Genomic DNA, 20416 nt, shown 5'->3' with positions numbered 1-20416 from the left:
TAAAACATCAGTCATTCAAACCAAGCAAATATGACTTCTACTCATTTCCATGGGACTAATAATTCACACAAGCATATAACTTATGGCAAGTTATGTTTACTGTATTTCATGCAACTTGTACGGTACTGAAGCACACAACCTGATTGTGACTCCAAAGCCCACGTGCATTTGACATTGTATATCAGTTTGAAAAATACATACACATATACAGAGGAAACAAGCAGCTGAAAGAACTTTAGTCAAACAAGCTGGTAAGAAGAGTCTGCTTTGGCAGAAATTTTGACAATTGTGTGGCTGAACAACCAACACTGTTCTCAGACCAAGTCCAAATGTACAACACCATCACACTAGGGCAAGTGGCACACCACAGCCAATTATCAATCTAGCATGCAGCAGCTACATCCCATGGATCTTTTCCAACCTTCCCCCTTTAAAACTGCAAGCTCTTCATATTTGGAAAATTCATAGGTCCGCTGCCTCAGCAAGACGCTCTCTGCAGTGCTATAACTTCTTGCTGCAGCAGACCAGTTGCAAATTTAATTGTCTGCTGTACCTGTTGCACTACTGTACTCATTGCATTTCTCATTTTGGTAGCTGTGTTTACCAGTATACATAAGGACATGTGCTATCCCTAGGAATTCTTGTACATTGGTCAAACACACACATCTAAACACTTCTGTCTGAGTTCCAAGTCAGATTATTTTGCCATATATTAAACATTACCAGCTACGATGTCTTGAGATATTTTCAAGTTTCTTCAATGGTGGCAAATCCACCCTACAGCTACTAGGGTGCCCTGAAACACTGTGGGAAGAGTGCTGTGTTTAAAGTCAATAGCAAATCACAGTGCAACCTGAGCTTCAGGAAGCCATAGTGTTAGGGGTTTTTGACATTGGACTTCACAGAAGAGAGCTGAAAAAAGGAATTGGTGGTGTATGCTCTGGATCTAGCTCTGGCAAGACTAGGTTAAAAAACCCCAGAAACAAACAACAACCAAAAAAAACAGAACAAAAGAAAACCAAATCAAAAAACACCAAACAACCAAACCCTAGTCTCTTTGCTAGGAATATTCTACCCTGGGAATTCCTTGAGTGAATTGACACAAATGATGCAGTCATATAAAAGCAAAATGCATAGGTCTCTACAAAGTGAGGAGAAATTAAACTATTAAATGATGTGATCACTTGAAATCACTTGTGGCCATCTAGTACCTGTCACTATGGTCCATACTAACAGCAGAGGAAAGTATTTGTGACCATTGCATCTTGTTTTCTTATAACTACAGGGGTTTTTTTGCAATGCAGCAAAAATTGAGGACTCTTTAACAAGCCGCTGGAAGATGCTGAGCAGCCAAGAAACAACTGAGGGGGGAGAAAAAGGGAGAGCTGTTTAAGTTGTGTTATCTTAGGTTAGTATTTTCTGCACACCATTACTTTGATATAATTATCTTTTGTTCTCTTAACAATTTAGAAAACTGTGGCAAAGCAATTTGTTGAAGATTGTAGAATAAAAGAAGTATTAATCATGGTTCAAATCTGTTATCCCTATCAGACAGTCTTTTTTCCTCTGGTAATGTTTTTGAATTAAAAGTCAGAATTATTAATTTGGATGTATTCAGGAGATTATTCAAAGTGTTTATAGGGGGAATGGCTAGTACACACAAAGTAAGTGGTTGCCAGCTACTTTCCTTTAGCTATCCTACCACAGTTTTCACTTAATATGACACTAAATTGTGACCTTATGCAAAACTTTTTTGGGTGTTTCTGAGATGATGAAAATCATCCTTATCTACAGTATATATACTTATGCATTAGTAAGGGTTTCTGTGTACCCACCAAATCCCATAACCAAAAGTTAATCTTTTTTCATACTGAAATATCACAGTGAGGTCCAAAAACCACAGGAGTCTTTTTTCAGTGTGGAAGGCAATGTAGTTGGAGCCAATGCCTCTTCCAGTAACCTTTATAACCTAAGCATCAAAATGAGCACAGCTTAAGGGAAGAAAGAGAAGGAAACAGAGGTGATCAAGGTCATGAACTCCTTGAGAAGAAGCAAGGACAGAATGCAGCTTTCTGATTTCCAGCCGAGTTCCAAATCCACCACCAAAGCAAATACTTTTCCTTTTGTGTTACTCTTTAATGCCTATTAATAATTTACTATTTTAGTTTCATGTAAGAAGGTAATAATTTTTTCATTTCTCTTTAGAAAAGCAAAGAAATATAAACTTGTATTAACTACGTGATCCTAAACTACAAAAAGTAAGCTCCAAAATTCTGACATGGTAATGATTTAAAAATTAAAGTATTTGGGAATTCCTGGGGTCTGTAAACTTTAACAGAGAAATGGAGCCAAAGCCACCAAGCAATTAATGCCTTGTTTCTTTTGGGCAAGACGAGTAGCCATGTGATACAGAGAGGAAGCATATACTAATAATGAACACTGAAGGAGATCCAGACTTGTTCACAGAGGATTGCTTCAGTTTTAAACAGTAAATGTAATCAGATTCAGCATGGTTGTATTATCCCACAAACTTTGTCCATGTTGAGTAACACAGAAGGATGCAAGTATCTTCAATATATTTAATAGAGGTAATCACATAATTAAATACAGGTTTTGTAGAATCCGGTCCAGAGAAAGCAGTCGAAGGCAGTAATAATACTTCTATTGGTTCTAATAGAGGATTTTTATTTTTCCAAACTCTCATCAGACTAAATGGAGAGGTAGTGGGGTTTTTTTAATCTTATAAAAATGAGACTGATAATTTACAGTAATAGCTTTGGATTTATCGAATAAAACTCCACTACATCCAAAGAGAGCTAGGATACACTCAGTCTTACCCTTAAAACATCTTGACGCTGTCTCCCATGGAAATCAATGGGAACCATTCTAGGTACTTTAGTGGATGTCGGATGAGATCTCTGAACACTACAACATTTGGAAAGGGCCTAAAAAAGAGAGGCACACTAGAAATAAACAAAATGTAGGTTTAGGTTCTTCTTTCATACTTTAACATACAACATTTTAATGTAATATTGAGACCACTAAGAGACAATGGCAGGCAATGTTATAAATTAAACTCTCTTTCCCCTCTCCCCTAAAAATGTACTTATACCATCATTTTACTTTATTTTACTTTAAATTTGTAAATCTGTTTCCTAAATACTCTGTTATGTACAGAGCCATAGAAAGTTATACCTTTATAATGAGTTTAAAAGGTAATTGCATAGCTGTATACACTTTTATTAATCAAAATTTGTATTTATTTTCTAAATATGAAGTTATATGCTCAAAAATTAATGTTATATGATAAGCCAGTTTTATCGATACACTGGATTATAAATTATGGGTTCACATTTACTTCCCTTATGAGTGGTAATATTCCCGCTGACTGTAAGGAGAATGGGTTCAAGCAAATTGCTGGGCAGCAGATTTTCCCAGTCCCATTTGTTTTCCTAACAGGCATATGGTAGTCAAACGATGTTTGTCTGCATCTGAGTTAACACAGATGAAAGAAAATCCTCCCTGTAAAAACACGTATCCTGCAACTGGGCTATGATCAATGTCCTGTATCTGATTTATGACAGACTATCAGTTCTTAATATGACAGGATCGTGCCCTCCCATACCTGTGCTGCCTTTCAGAATAGGCTGGACAAGTCTGGCAGCCTAATGGGGTATCCTTTCTGCTTGAAGATCCGAAATTCCCATACTTTCATTAACTTTACATTGATACAAAGTGCCTTTCATTCTGCCAGTCCTTTATACAGTCATTTGCTCATTGCACCCCTCACTAACGGCTGACCGACATAAACCAGGTAGGAGCTGTTTCTTTAGATCAATCAATAGAAGAATGTGATTTATAGAAATTTAGGATTATAACTTTGGTAATGGTCCATGCTGAGAGGAAAATCTGAGTGACTGAGCAGTTAAGAGTGCATCATAATGCAAAAGCACAGAGGATCATAGTGAAGATTACTGAAGTAACCTTAACTCTGTCTTCTTACCCTTGGAGGGCTTAACTTCAAAGCATTATTTTTCTTTTAATGTAGGCCTTTGGCAGTTGCAGTATTTCACAGACTGGCAAGCCTAAAAGAACTATAACCATCTAATTTGACCTCCTATATAAAACAGGACACAATGTCACCTGCTGCTGTTACTTTGAGCCAATTAGCTAGTGTGTGACTAAGCATAACTTTCAAAGGCATTCATTTTTTTTCACTTTGAGAAGTTCAAGAGATGGAGAATCTAATAGTTTTCTTGCTGTTTTTTTCCAACAGTTAATTACTCCCCCTGTTTAAAAAATGTATGCTTCATTGCCTGTTTGAATGGTTTCATGGTCTCAGCTTCCAGCTATGGGCAATTCAGGTCTTTTGTCTTTGAACTAAGATCCTTGTATTCACTTGGTATTTTCTCTGCAGTAAGTGTCTTAGTTGCTGTAATCAAATCAACCTAATGCACTCTTGTTGAGGAAGATAAATAGCTTGTGCTTTTAAAGTCTCTCTCTCTAAAACACTTCCTGCAGCCCTCCAAATAATTTTGAAGCTTTTTTCTGCTCTTCCCCCCCGCCCCTTTTCAGAACATGGGAACCAGAACAGAGTGCTGTATTTCAACAGCAAATGAGACTGGTATCCGTCATGAGTCCACCAACTGAAACCATGCACACCACCTCCCTATCTCAGCTTAATCTCTCCCTCTCTCTCCCTCTCTCTGTATGTATACATTTATATTCTTGGGCAAAAGTTCTGCAGCCACTTTGGGAAAGGTACAGACCTATGATATTGATGAAGTTCATTTTATATTATGATATCTGTTACATCCCCTTCTGCAAAACATTAAATACAGAAAACCAAATTCATCCAAGAAGGCCTGTTGCCACCAATAGAAGTACAAGCAGATGGTAAGGGGAATGCTTTACCGTGGGACCTGTCACTGCTCCAAGGCCATGATTCATTGTGGCAACGCTGGTCCTTGATCCAAGGATGCTCAGGCCAGCCTAAGCTGGGGGACCCTGCTGGTACTGCTGCCTTTACCAGACCTGTGCCAGTCCAACCTTAGATTTCACCTTTCTACTTCCATATTATTCCCTCCCCATACCTTAGCTTTTCCCCTTTTGTTTCTCTTCCTGTTTCTACTCTGCTTGAGAAGCATTTGGGGCTGCCAGATAAGACTCCATCTTCTGCAGTTTCCCATAACCGTGTGGCAAAAACCATCAGCAAAAAATGATACCTTAAACAGCTGTATTGCTGGTGCAAATGAGCTGCATCTCAGAGTTGCCTGAAGGCAACGTGAGGCTTGTTCTGAAAGGGAAAGGTTGTAAGCAAGAGTAAGAACCAGAAGAACTTCAATTTCTGTATCTATGTTGGCTATTATTTTGTGTATGTCTGTCATTAGAAGGTAATTAGAAGGAAGTTAGTTTGAATAATTGACATTACAGACCATTAGAATTAATTCTTTCTCCAGGACAGTTAATACCACATTTAAGGCAACCAGAGTCTGTCAGTTTAGGGAAGACAAATGGATACCAAAGATATTCCTTCTTTTTCTGCACTTTTAATGACTGGTAATGAAGGTTGCATGTTTGTCCACGGGACTGAGAAAGCTGAAAAGCCAAATCTTAACTCCTTAATGTTGTATGACATCAGGATAACTGTTCTAGCTTTCTAGGCCCATTTATTCCCTCAGAATGAATCACACACTTCTCACATTATCTAAATCTTTCTTATTCTTGAACAGGTTACAATCAATGATACTTAACAGTTCTGACAGAGCACTGAGCTTTTTTTGCCTCTAGCCTGAATCCAGTTCAGTTCAAACATTTTTCTGCGGTTATGTATTTTTTCCATGATGTGTTTTCCAGTGACCTTTAATGACTTTGCTGTTAGATGAGATCAGTTCTGAATTCTACTTTCATTATCATAAAATTATTTCCATGCTTTCTACAAATAATCAGATTCAATAGTGAGATCAAAAATGCAGGTGTTAACAAGCTAAAATCTTTCCAAATTCCTTGGGGGAAAGTGCTGATGAAAGCTTTAAACGTGCAAACTAGAATAGTCAGCGGAAGTGCTCTCCATTCTAAAATTTGCACTTTTTAAGAAGTGAAAGTTTATGGTTATTAGCAAATATGCAGAAACCCCGATAACCTTAAAATAAAATGTCATGCACAGAGCTGCCGAACTTGTTTGTTTTATGAAGATCTCCACTTCTTTTTAAGCATATGAATGCCAAAATATGGTGAACTGCTTAGAAAAATGTCTGCAAATAAGCACGTGCAATCAACTAGTGAAGAAAGCAGCTGTATCACCTAGAAGCAGGCAAGCTGTCTACTGAGGGGGCTTGATTCCTCTCTATTGATGGCATTTTGTGAGAATTTATGAATGCAGGAATCCTGGTCGTTCAGTCTTAGGTACAGAATTTCAAGCATTTTGTGTAGCATGGACAAGGCTCCATTTCCTTCTGTACCCTCTGTAGCTGAGTGATGTGAAACTATCAGATTAGATACTGCTTTTTATTTATAAAGCATTAAATAACAAAAACAGCAATGGAGAATTTAATGGGTTATTCTTGCTGAAAATAATAAACATCTAACTTTCAGGAATAACAAAACATGAGGTTGACAAAGAATGAAGTTGGAGGGGAACTGAGGGTCGTGGCTGTGAGAAGACTGATTTTTCAATTATAGCCTATTCATAATTATGAGGAAACATTTCCAATATTCAAATACAAGATAAAGGCTTGGGGTTTTTACAAATAAATCCATCACACTAACAGTACTCGTTTACGTTTGGCAAGCTTGGCTCCTTTCAGAAAATACAGAAAATGCCACGTCCAAAAATTCACATTTGAATAAAAACTAGTTTCACATAGCCATGACGAGATCCATGATAACTTGGTAACAACAACTCTACCGCAAAGAAGAGTTAAATTGTTCTGTTCTGTCTATTCTTTCACCAGCAGATAATTCATCCAAAAAGAATTTGCCTGCCCTACTTACATCGGGGATCAACAAACTGGACATCATATAAATAATTCACAGAAGAGCAGTCTCTTCTATTAACTGCAAACTGAAAAACTCTGCCTTAAACATGAAACGTGGCTGAAACTGAAATCATCATGCCAGTCTTATAGGACCCAATGGTATATGTGCTGTGCAAATCAAAAATATACCTGACCTGTTAATGAGAATTCTGGGGTTTTTCAATAGATCAGACACAAGGAAGCTGTTATACCCTTGTGGACCAGTTGTTTCTTAGGAGTGTGTTCACTGTTAGTCCGTCTGTAATACAATCAGGAGTCAAGCACAGAAACAGCTCTCACCTAGTGAATATTAACTAATTCACCAAAATGCCTTCTATTCCTCTTATATATTACATACTTAAAAGTGAAGAATTATCCAGGTTAAGATTGAATGTGTCATTTTAGGCTTTTGTTCATTTGATTCCATCTTCACCTAGGATGAAGGATCTAAATATATGTAGGACTCTTTCTTTCTCCCCTGGGACCTCTCATGTCTGCTCAGTGTCCTCTTTCCTCTGGCTGTTGTGGATGACAGTAGACATTGATGCTTCCTAAAGCCTTTATCTGTAACACTTCTTAGCTTCAGCACCAGAGCACAGAATCACAACTAAATAAGGCAGGAACATAATGACAAGAAGAGTAAAAAAAACACAGATAGCATTAGGAGAGAAAGAGAAAGTTGTTTCATGATATTCCTCTGGCACTTGGCATTGTAAAGTGGAATCCATCCTTCTTCACATACTGTCCATATGTGTCCATATTAAATCAAATAGGGATGTCAGACAAAGAACTGGGTCTACAGTAAGGTAATTGACAGTGAAAGAGAAGAAAGAATGGGAAAAATGAGAGAATGGTGAGTCTATAGGGAAGAACTAAGAGAAAATTAGTAAAGACATGGAGTGCAAACCCCCAAACATGAAGAAAAATAGCTCAGAAAAGGTGTGTGTGGGGAACAGAGACAGAGAGACTGTCCAGTAGGGACAGTGATAAGGTGTGTAAAAATATGCAAGTTACAGCTAGACTTGGCTATTTTGCTTTGAAACAGAAAGAATATGGGGTGCCTTGTGCATGCACAGAGCGTGAACTGCTGTGTTCACATGGCCACATCTCCTACCTACCACAACTTTTGACAAACACGTATCATCATGTGTTACTATACATGACTGTAGACAAACTAGAAACGATTGGTAAGGAAAGTATATATAATTAAAATGCTTTTCTACTTAGAATGCAATACTGTTAAATAAGATTTTAGAGATTAGGTTCTCTAGAGAGGGCTTGTGCTCCTTCTGGAACAGGTGCAAAACTATGAGTGCTATTCAATCATTTGGGTGGTGAGACGGCCTCTCACTGTCCCTCTTTGTCAGCTTAGCCAGGGGTTGTGCCACCAACCTCCATCATCTGTGCTCTGCTCCTTCTCATTTGTCTCTCCTGTTCCCTCTTTTGTGGGGATACTTGAAAATACAGAAGTGATGCAAAAACATGACTAACTCATACGCAAATTTCTGCTGGGAAATTTGCCAGGTTGCTATGGGAAACACACACTGCAAGAAGCATCTGCTCCCTGACTGTCCTCCTCTCTCCTTGCACATTCACTTACACTCTCGGGAGGCTTACATAGCCTGTCCTTGCTGACATGTGGGAATACGCTTACAGCTCTGTGGTTTCCTTTCACAAATATTGGGCTGTTCATATCCACACTTTCTTTTACCCACTCAGCCTGACGAGAAATCAGACCCAAGAAAAGTGAACACAGAAAATCTATGTCCTTGTGTGATGATTGTTTCTGCAAGACCAAGATACAATTCGAATACATGCAATCAGGCCATAATATTGTGATGCTTTTATCATCGCTTGTAACTCATACAGACTTTATAAAACTAACCATCACAAACACATGAGAATCCACTGACACTTAACACACATTTTAAAACCAGTTGCCGCTTAGAACAAGTTAGATGCAAGCCTTCAGCATGCAATCTTGGATGCCTCACACATGTTTGCAGACAGGGGCACTCACCATTCTTCACTCCTGTTACACAATTTTCTAAACAAACAAGTGCATCCTACAAAAGGCTCTTTTCCCTTACAGATATCCCTGCAATCCAAACAGTCTGGAAACAGCTGGCTGGTTCAACAGTTCTACAGTATCTACAGTCTGGTCCATCAGACAGGAAAAGAGCAAAACTGCTTCGAAGCCTGAGTGTTAGTCGGTTAGCTGGGTACAGGCTAATTTCATAGGAAGAGTGTTTCAGTCACATGATCAGGACAGGTTTTCCTCCTGGTTACACTTTTTTGGCAGAAGAATATTTTCCAGTAGATTGAAAAAAATACTTCCTTTTGGCAAGTGACATGATTACATAAGTTAGCCCACAGACATGCTAGTGGAGGTGTGTTTTCTTATTCTTATGCCTCACCTTCAATAATACATATTTTCAATCCCAGGTCTTTTCAGCAGAAATTTTTGTGACCTTTACCTTTTGCCTTTTAGTTCCAAAACCCTGTGGAACATGCCCAGATTCAGACCTGTTGTCAGGCTTCAGTTTTATATGCACATTACCATAGAACCTGTGCTTTCCACACACCAGCACTTGAGATGACTTGTAGACTCCCGTTGCTTTTCAGCACAGGCCATTCATGGGGTGTGTGGGGTACACGTTCACAGGTGCACTTCAGACAAGCAGGTTTCATCAGAAACTTGGATTCCCATGTGGCGCTGGTTTCTACTTCTTGTTCACTTCAATTACTCAGCAAAAGAAATCACAGGGAAACGTGCAATTGTCTCACATGCAATAGTTTAAATAAGCCACTTATTAGTGGCTGCTAGAACTGCACCTGCAATTTTATTATTATTACCAGGTACTGCTAAATTTTAACAGCCTTTACTCCTACTGCTTTCTGTACGTGCTTTATAATATTAGCTATAGCACTTCCAATTCAGCAGTGTTCCAGCACTCCCACAGAAGTGAGGAAGTCTTTCAGTTTGCCAGCTCACCAAACAGCACTGCCAAATTCAGACCACATGGCAAATACCTGACACATTATATGAAATGAAAAGTATGGCACAGTGTATTGGATTTGCACGGCAAGGTTTAGGTAGCAGGGGGCTACAGGGGTGGCTGCTGTGAGCAGCTGCTAGAAGCTTCCCCAATGTCCAACAGATCCAGTGCCAGCCGGCTCCAAGACAGACCCACCACTGGCCAAGGCCGAGCCCATCACTGACGGTGGTAGCGTCTCTGGGATAACACATTTAAGAAGCCAGAAAAAACTCTGTGCAACAGCAACTGCAGCTGGAGAGAGGAGTGAGAGCAACATCCCTGCAGCCCCCAGGTCAGTGCAGGAGGGGCAGGGGGGCTCCAGGCGCCGGAGCAGAGATTCCCCTGCAGCCCGTGGTGAAGCCCACGGTGGGGCAGGCTGTGCCCCTCAGCCCGTGGGGGTCCATGGTGGAGCAGATCCCCACCCGCAGCCCGTGGGGGTCCATGGTGGAGCAGATCCCCACCTGCAGCCCGTGGAGGACCCCACGCCGGAGCAGGTGGGTGCCCAAAGGAGGCTGTGACCCCGTGGGAAGCCCAGGCTGGGGCAGGGTCCTGGCAGGGCCTGTGACCCCGCGGGGAGAGGAGCCCAGGCTGGGGCAGGGTCCTGGCAGCGCCTGCGACCCCGCGGGGAGAGGAGCCCAGGCTGGGGCAGGGTCCTGGCAGCGCCTGTGACCCCGCGGGGAGAGGAGCCCAGGCTGGGGCAGGGTCCTGGCAGCGCCTGTGACCCCGCGGGGACCCAGGCTGGGGCAGGCTGTGGAGAACTGCAGCCCGTGGGCAGGGCTGACACCGGAGCAGCTGATGGAGGACTGTCTCCCGCGGGAGGGACCCCAGGCTGGAGCAGGGCAGTGTGAGGAGCCTCCCCCTGCGAGGCAGGAGCGGCAGAGACAGCGTGTGATGGACTGACCGCAGCCCCCGCTCCCGTCCCCCTGCGCTGCTGGGCGGGGGGGGACGACAGAAATCGGGGGTGAAGTCGAGCCTGGAAGAAGGGAGGGGTGTTTTTAAGATTTAGTTTTATTTCTCATTATCCTACTCTTTGATTGGTAATAAATTAAACTAATATCCCCAAGTTGAGCCTTTTTTGCCCATGATGATAACTGGTGAGTGATCTCTCCCTGTCCTTATCTCAACCCAGGAGCCTTTCATTATATTTTCTCTTCCCTGTCCAGCTGAGGAGTGGAGTGATGGAGCAGCTTCTGTGGGCACCTGGCATCCATCCAGGGCTAACCCACCACACACAGTTAGTAGCAATGCTTTATTTTTCATTCTCCTCAATTCATAGTTATCTAGTCTGGATATTGAACTTACACTTCCTCTACTTTAGTATCTCAATGAGAGCTATTAATGATAAAATTGGAAACACGCAGTACGCATTCAGAAGTAGCCTATGACACAGGAAAACAGACAGGAAAAACGGATAGCCATACCTTTCCTATGACACCACACTTTTCTCCACCAGGAGTTTAATTCTTCCACTTGCATTACTGTAGAACCTGGACCTAGGTATTAAGCATACCCATACTGTGCCAGGCGCTGCACAGGTAGAGCAGAAACAGAGAGCATGACAAAATGAAGAGGCATAATTTGCTGGTCAGCATAGTAAACTTTGCACTTACATGTTTCTAAAGACTCATGAGGTTATTACAGGAGTGTTTGAGGCACTGCTGAAGAAAAAAACAGGAAAGCTCATTCCACTCTGGAGGGAATTCTGGCACAGGACTCAGAAATAAAAGATTTAAGACAGTTCTGCCTTCTGAATGCAAATCACCAATGTTACTACAAGAAGGAGCTCGGCAGTTTTGACTGCCCAGGCTAAATAGGGACTTCATTTAATTATATCTAAATATGGGTAGAAAACATAAAATCTTTTCATTAATAATAGTAATAAAGACAGAGCAATCCAGCTGGAGAGCAATTCACTACAAATGTTAGTGCATGTTTTGCTGACTGACTGGATACTAAGCAAAAATGGACTCCAAATAAAATATAAAAATAAATGTTTATTATATTAGAATATAATAAAGGAAAACAGCATGCAATATGATAAAAAGAAACAGTACTAGTTATTATGCACAATATGATAAAAGAGCAATAGGAGCGATGCATCAAATCATTACTGCAAAGCATTACAGTGATTAAGAAAAAGATACATCACCGATTACCACCTTAGTAACACCACCCAGGCCCACACTTCAGCTGGGAAGCCTCGCTGCAGCTGATGCCAGGAGTCTCGGTAACTGGGAAGCTCCTACACAGAGCATCCACCCGTAGGTGAGGCTTCCGACCCAGTCCCGGAGCTTGCCTGCCTCAGCGAAAACAAAACCAGCTTACATACCCACTGTATGCAAGCTTTTAAATTTGTGCCAAGTGCAGGTGTGCACTGTCTCATGATCCATTAGGTCCACACACGCCAGGGACGCTGGCCAGATGCCCGAGTGTGGTTGAGTTACTCTCACGACACAGCTGCACACGGTATTTATCGTCCGGATGGTCCCGCTCATATACTGCCTGTTCAGGGGGCTCAGAACAAGCACCACCTGTCAGATTCATTAACTCCGATTTAAAGTTGTCCTTGAGCTCCCTGTGCAAGTTAAACAATCCCTAATTAAATACATGATCAAAGACTTTTCCATGAGCAGTAACCAATCATTACTTAATAAACTTTCACCACAGTGCATTACACAACCACATCACAGAGGTGACTCAGGAAGGGGCAGGAGTTATCAACCTGGCGAAAAGTCACCGCGTTGCTCCCAGAGTATGATTCTGCTATTCCGGTAACCTGTTTAAATGGCTGTAATTTCCAACACAACTAGTTATTACCTTGAGATTTCATTTTCTTTTCTAGCAGAACTGCTGCCTTTTACATTAAGAGCAACATGTTCAGGTTTTGTTTATCCACAGATCTGTTAAGCGAACGCTGTGCCGTCAGGCTAGCGCTGTGTGAACTGCTTCTGGGAAAAAAATGGGAGGTGGAAGATGAGTGGTGCAGGAACAGCTTTTCTTTCTTTCTGTTGATCGTGTTATTTTGCTAAAAATCACCCCCCCAGGTTTGTTGATCGTGTTATTTTGCTAAAAATCACCCCCCCAGGTTTTTAAGCAAGGGAGCAGTGACCGCCCGCCGCGGATTGCAGCCGGCAGCCACCTTTCCCCGTCAGTGCCGCGGAGAGGACGCTGCGGACGTGGAGGGGCCGAAGCGCGCCGCGACCCGTAACCGCGGCCCCGCGCGGCAGCACGGCCGCCACCCGCGGCGTCCGGCTCTCTGACGGCCGGGAGCGCCGCCGACGCTCGCCCGCGAGATCACCGATTTTTAAAATTCCCGCCTAAACTCAGCCCCCAGCCCCGCCCCCCGCGGGGCCCCGCCGCTCCTCGCGCGGAACCGCGGCACGGGCGCTGCAGGAGCCGAGCGCGACACCCCGCTGCCGCCTCTGGCTTCCGCGCCGCCGCCGGGGGCGAGCGCCCCTTCCCGCCCGCGGGGCGTGCCCGGCGCGCGGCCCCGCCCCTCCGAGCGCCGCTCAACGGCCTCGGCGCCGGCCGCCTCGGGCCCCTTCTCCCGCCTGGCGGCTGCGCTCGCCGCCGTGCGAGGGGGCGGGGACGCCGGGCTCGCACACGCGGGCGCAGGCGCGGCGAGGCGGGTGCCCGCGGCGCGGCAGGAGCGACTCCGCGGCGCCCGTTCGGCGAGGGCCGCCCTAAGGCGCCGCCGTGCGCGCCCCCGGCCCCCTCCCCCGCCCGTCCGCCGCCGCCGCCGCGCGGGCCCCCCGAAAAGGGAGATGGGTCCGGCGCGCTCCCCTCCCCACCTCCTCCGCCTCCTCCACGCTCCCCGGCACCGGCGCGCCCTGCTCGCACCGCGCATGCACGTACCCCCGCCCCCGGGGCGCGCGCGCGCACTGAGTGCTCGTGCAGGAGGCGGCGGTGACGGCCAGAGAGACGCGCGCAGACCCCCCCCCCAGCCCCCCTCCCCAAATTCCCCCCTCCTCCCTCCCTCCCTGCCCCCCCTCCCCGGCCCCCTCCCGCGCGGCGGCAGCGGCGGCAGCGGCAGCCCCCCGCGCTCCCCGGGAAGTGCGGTTCCGCGCGCGCGCGGGCGGCAGGTAAGCGCGAGCCCTCTCCCCGTTCCCCTCCCCCCCCGCCCGGCGGCAGGGCCGCCGTGGCTCTGCGCGCGCGCGCTCTCCCTCGCGCGCCCCCTCCCTCCTCCGCCTCCTCCTTTTCCTCCCCCCCTCCCCTCCCCCGCTCACTGCTGCCGCCGCCTCCAGCAGCCCGGCTGCTGCCGGCCGCAGCCGTTAAAGCCCAGGCAGCTCGCGCTGGGTGAGATGGAGGCGCCGCGGGCGCGCCCGCCGCCGTCAGCAGCTCGGAGCCGTCGCGCGCCTGCCTCCCGCGCGCGGCGGGCGGGCGGGCGGGCGGGGGGAGGGCGAGGCGGAGAACACGGACACGGCCAGCGACGGATGCGCACGCTGGGGCGCGCGGGCCCCGCGCGGCGGCCGCAACAAAGGGGCGCGCGGCCGCGGCCTGGCGGCGGCGGGAGCCTGACGTCGCCTCGACCGCCGCCACCGGCGGGGCGGGCGCCGCGCGAGAGCCGTTGGGGCGAGGGGGATGGGGGCGCCGTGCCCGCGCAGCCCCGCGAGGCGGCGCGGGGCGGGGGTAGCGCCGGGCTCGCTCCGGAGAGCGGCCGCCTGCTGCTCGCGGGCGCCCCCGACGACGGGCCGGGAGCGCGGGCGTGGTCTCCAGCCCAGGGCCGCGCCGGCAGCCGCGGGTTCCCGTGGCGGCGGCGGCGACGAGCGGGCCGCGGCGGCCCGGCAGGGCTGGGCCCGCCGGGAACCCGCGCCTGCGCCGCGTCCTCGCCGGCGGGTGCGTGGAGCGGCGTGCGCCCGGCTGCCTCCGCGGGCACGGGCACGGCAGCGCCGCGGCCGCCCGCCTGCAGAGCCGCCAGAGCCGGAGTGGCCGAGGCACCGAGCCGGGCTCGGACGGCGGCGGACAGGAGCTGCGAGAGCAGTTACAGCCCCGGACACGTTGCCCCCCGTCCCTGCGGTGGTGTCGCTGTGTAACAAGTGTGCGTGTGCGCAGCAGTGACGGGTGACCCCGCGGCACAGGCGGGTGGGCGAGCGGCAACGGGTTCCCCCTGCCTTGGGTCAGTGCTCGGGGTGCTCTGGTCAAGTGCCCGCACTCGCAGAGCAGTAACTTTGTTTCTTTCACCAGTTACACACCCCTGTCAACACCACTTTCAGCCGATTACTTCGCCTGTATTTGGCTATGGCTTAGGAAATCTCAACAGAATTGCCGCAAAATTGGGTATTCTTTAACAGCACAGGGTGGGATCGCTGCTAGATTATTAGCAGTGACTTTTGCTGTTTGCTTAAAAAGAAGGCAGCGTTTTTCCCCAGAAAAGAACTCTAAGTGGATCCTGTTGAAATAATTGTTTGTCCTGCCCTCTTTGGTGCTGGAGCAATGCATTTTCCTGGGATGGTAGACTGGGACAGCCCAGAAAAATACACACTGTTTCTTGGGGTTTGGGGGGTGTGCGTATTTCAAACATTTATATGTTACATTTATAATGTATTTCAAACATTTATACAGTTCTTGTCAGGCTATCTTAACATCTGATTATTTAGTACTAAGAAAAGAATTTTGGCTTTCCTCGGGTTTTTTGTAGCCAGTGGCACTATATGCTGAGATTCCAGACATCCAGAGGTATTTGTGGGGGGGCAGGTGTTCCCGTACCGTGCTGAACACCCAGCATCAAGAGTGGAAGTTGCATACCTGTCATCTGCTTTCATTTTGTATAGGGTCAAGTATAAATTAGAATTTAAGAAAGGAGTTCCCAGTAGCTCTGTGCCAGGTGATGGAGGATTTGTTCTGAACTGAATATTAAATTTCCCTCCTCTTCGCTGCATTTCCTGCTTCTGTCACAATTGGATGCCTGTGGGAGTTTGGGATTGAGTAATTTAGGTGTTCTGGATCATCCTTTAGCTGTTCCAGCATCTCCACTGTTTGGAGACTTGGTATCTTTGGTGTCTCTTTCTCAGGTCCTGGATGCGTGTCCATCTGCAGCCCAGACTGCTGTCTTTTGGGATGCTTGGTCTGCTTGCCAGACCCTCTGCTAGGCTTGCTCAGCTCACTGATTGAGCAGAAGACTCATCACCTTTTTGATAGGTTGGTTGCTGAGTTAACTGTAGTGATTCCTGTAGAGGTTTTTCAGACTTGGATGTAGTGCAAAGTAAGTAACAAGAAAGCGGATTCAGGGAAGTAGGCAGAGGAAGGTAAACACATGGTTTATGACAACAGCACTATCAGATCAATTTATGCAGTCATCTGTAGAACCAGTCAAAATATCTGGGTGTTTTAACAGTGCATTTTGTGTAATTTTAAACAGTTGAAAATGCCATCTTTTAACATTAATTTAAAACAATTTTTGAAATAGATTTTATCATTTCTTAAAATGTTATTATCTTTCTGTCTTTCAGGCTGAAGGCAGCCCATTGTAAGGGCTAATCTGTCAAATATTTAACAATCATTTGTTCAGAAAATTTCCTGCATTGTTCATGGTAAGGCTTATATTTGATATTTCACCTTTAGTTTGTTATGCTGACACATTTAGAGTATTTTGTATATGTTTTTTAGTATTAACTTTTCCTTTAGCTATAAGAATGACTTCTGCTGCAGTTGGATCATACATTTATTGGGAATTGCAACTTCACAGGTTCCAGTTTCAGGTAACTGAATCAATAAATATTTGAATAAATTAGTATATTGATGCAAAAGTTTGTCCTTTATAAATCACTGTGTATCCTCTAAAGTGTATAACCTAGGGAAAGAACTTTATGTATTCACAATTTTACAAATTTACAAGTTTGAGAATAATGCTTTTATAATTTGAAAGGCTTTTCCTGGTTATATTAAGCAAAAAAAGAACAAACCAAAAAACAAATTGGCAGTTCTTTGAGCATGTAAATCACATCAACTGTTGGGATTTTATGACTTGGAGTACTTCATAAAAATGACGACACTTTCCCTTGTTATTTTACAGGAGTTTTTCATCAGTATGTCTGAAACCATTAAATATAATGATGACGATCACAAAACCGTGTTTCTGAAAACATTAAATGAACAACGATTGGAAGGAGAATTCTGTGACATAGCTATCGTGGTTGAAGATGTTAAATTCAGAGCACATAGGTGTGTGCTTGCTGCCTGCAGTACCTACTTCAAAAAACTTTTCAAAAAACTGGAAGTTGATAGTTCATCAGTAATAGAAATAGATTTTCTTCGTTCTGATATTTTTGAGGAAGTTCTCAATTACATGTATACTGCAAAGATTTCTGTTAAGAAAGAGGATGTAAATTTGATGATGTCTTCAGGCCAGATTCTTGGTATTCGATTTCTAGATAAACTCTGCTCTCAAAAACGTGATGTATCCAGTCCTGAAGAAAACACACAGTCCAAGAGCAAGTACTGTCTAAAAATAAACCGTCCTATGGGGGAACCTAATGATACTCAAGATGATGAGGTGGAAGAAATTGGAGATCATGATGACAGTCCATCAGATGTGACAGTGGAAGGAACTCCACCAAGTCAGGAAGATGGAAAATCACCTACCACTACCCTGAGAGTGCAAGAGGCAATTCTGAAGGAGTTGGGAAGTGAAGAGGTTCGAAAAGTAAACTGCTATGGCCAAGAAGTGGAGCCTATGGAAACAACCGAATCAAAAGACTTAGGATCTCAGACCCCTCAGGCTTTGACATTTAATGATGGCATAAGTGAAGTGAAAGACGAACAGACACCAGGCTGGACCACAGCAGCTGGGGATATGAAGTTTGAGTATTTGCTTTATGGTCACAGGGAACACATTGTATGTCAGGCTTGTGGTAAGACCTTTTCTGATGAAGCGCGATTGAGAAAGCATGAAAAGCTACACACTGCTGATAGACCATTTGTTTGTGAAATGTGTACAAAGGGCTTTACCACGCAAGCTCATTTGAAAGAGCACCTGAAAATACATACAGGTTACAAGCCTTACAGTTGTGAGGTATGTGGAAAGTCTTTTATTCGTGCACCGGATCTAAAAAAGCATGAAAGAGTTCACAGTAACGAGAGGCCGTTTGCATGCCATATGTGTGATAAAGCTTTCAAGCACAAGTCCCATCTCAAAGACCATGAAAGAAGACACCGAGGAGAGAAACCTTTTGTCTGCAGTTCCTGCACTAAAGCATTTGCTAAGGCATCTGATCTAAAAAGGCATGAGAACAATATGCACAGTGAAAGAAAACAAGTTACTACAGCCAATTCCATCCAGAGTGAAACAGAACAGTTACAGGCAGCAGCTATGGCTGCTGAAGCAGAGCAGCAATTAGAAACTATAGCTTGTAGTTAAAAACTAAAGCGGGAACTTTATCAGAAATAATATAAAAAATGACAATGAGCAAAATCTATCATTGGTATACGTTTAGACTGAGAATTATCTTTTCAAGAAAACATATTTTTAGAGGATTTGGATGCCACATAGGAACAGATAGCATTGCTTGGTTAAGTATTTTAAAGCATTTCAGAGATGGATATTCTTAGAAAATGAATCTGTTTTGTTGTCATTAGCAGCATAATGCACTAATATCCCGATTTATTTGAGAATACGATCAAGTTCTCTATCAAACAGGGATCATCACCAACTGGTGTTTTTTCATCCTGTGTGGAATACTGCATACAATGTAGACATTTAATTCAGTGATTTAAGTTTGAAAACGTTGGGATCTCAGAAAATAACAAAGATGGAAAGAATATACTTGCTTTTCATAATTATGAAGGTGTTATACCTGCGTTTTTTGAGAAACAGATGTTGATTCCCTAAGCTTTTTAATTGCTCCTTTTTTCACCTAAGTAGGTGCTAGGGGTTGTACAACAAGGGTGTAAGGGGGGACGGTGATCAAAATGAAATTGCTTCTTAGTCCATTCCCTCAGATATCCTCTTATTTTAATTAAGGTGGCAAGTTTAATTAAATACTTGCTTTCCTGGAAAAGCCTGCATTGTTCACAGTGGTCCTGGCTGGCAAAGCAGAAGGTCATGGCATTCACCAGTCCCTCTGTGGGGAAAAGAGTCTGCCTCTTTTATTTCTGCACTCACTCTTATGCAGGCTGCCAGAGATGAGACAGAGCCACAAAGGAAATAGGGTGCAGCGTGGAGGAGGCATCTTCCTTACTTAGACCCATCAGAAATTAGTTAAAGCTAACACAGCCTGAGGCTGTAGTTTTTATTATGCAGCTTTCAGCTCACCTAACCTAGCACAGTTGCAAAGGAGTGTTTCTGGCAGCACAGGAGAATTAGCTGTTCCGCTGAGTGACCAGGTGTCACTGCCAGACCTCTGGAGTTGCAGAGCACAGCCATGGGCTGTTGCACACCTGCCTGCAGCGTTCAGGCTGGCCATACGGGCTAATAGGTTCTGCTCAAATTTTAAAACTTCTGCCTTCTGACCCACCATCTCTCGGCAAGCGCAAGACTTTAGTCATCAACTTCAGTTGTTATTGATCCATAATCAGTGTTCGCTAACAGACTGTTACTTAGTTGCCTGTTTTGTTTTTTCAGGCAAGCTGGGGTAGATGCTGCTAATTTAACTTTTAACTCACAGAGTCAAAATAAGTGGTCTTTGGATTGCAGTCTTCTACATGTAGTCAACAATAGAAGACACAGTAACAGTGGTAATGTAATCCAAAGGGTTATCGAGCCTTTATTTTAAATTTGTAAATACTACAACTGTTGTCAAAACTTCATTTGAAGTTGGAATGGGCAAAAAAACACACCCTTGGGCATGTGGTTGGGTAGCATTGGTCACTTGCGATACATATAGCATATGAAAGTGTTAGACCAGTTTCTGGTAAGTTACTGTGTGGTAGATCACATCTTGCTTTTTTCTAAGTAGAAATTGAAAATAGTGTTTTTGGAACTGTTATATGGAACTTTGATTATTGGTTGTTTTTTTTTTTTTATTTGGTTGGGTTTTTTTACAGCTTCATTTTATTCATGTATTCATCAAGTTAAGCAGTTATCTTAAAATGCCAATAGCTGTTTGAAAGCTAGTCTGTAAATAAAACATGAACTTAATATTTTAGAAAATGTAAACTTTGGACCTTTACCGATATATTTTTTTAAAATGTTGCTTCATTTTACATTCAGTAATATTAGTTTGTAAACAAACTATACATTTTGTATCTGTGCAACATCAAAGGATGTGTATTCATTGCATTTTATTGGTTCTCTTGAGGAACATGATAAATGACCATTGTTAAAATGTTTTACTGTATATGATCATAGATATAAAATTGGTAGGTCCAAAATGGGATCTACTTTTTTCTAAATATATTAGTCTTGCTATGTTTTCTTACCTAAAA

At 44.4% G+C, this 20416-nt stretch overlaps 1 protein-coding gene across 5 annotated transcripts; it reads left to right on the top strand.

Moving 5' to 3' along the window:
• Positions 1-12358: 12358 nt before the first annotated feature.
• Positions 12359-20416, top strand: ZBTB14 (zinc finger and BTB domain containing 14). 5 transcript variants are annotated; one of them, XM_055705498.1, is made up of 5 exons: positions 12359-13098; positions 13140-13230; positions 13282-14136; positions 16504-16584; positions 17067-20416. In XM_055705498.1, exons 4-5 carry the CDS (start codon positions 16582-16584, stop codon positions 18408-18410), a joined length of 1347 nt encoding a protein of 448 aa, XP_055561473.1. In that variant the 5' UTR covers positions 12359-13098; positions 13140-13230; positions 13282-14136; positions 16504-16581; the 3' UTR covers positions 18411-20416. The 5 variants fall into 5 exon arrangements, with proteins under 5 accessions (XP_055561473.1, XP_055561472.1, XP_027660842.1 ...); XM_055705497.1 differs by having other exon boundaries at positions 13140-14136; XM_027805041.2 differs by lacking the exons at positions 13140-13230; positions 13282-14136 and having other exon boundaries at positions 12359-12825.

Source organism: Falco cherrug, chromosome 3 (assembly GCF_023634085.1).
Source record: "Falco cherrug isolate bFalChe1 chromosome 3, bFalChe1.pri, whole genome shotgun sequence".
Classification (NCBI taxonomy): domain Eukaryota; kingdom Metazoa; phylum Chordata; class Aves; order Falconiformes; family Falconidae; genus Falco; species Falco cherrug.
This window is presented reverse-complemented; position numbering and strand designations above follow the sequence as displayed.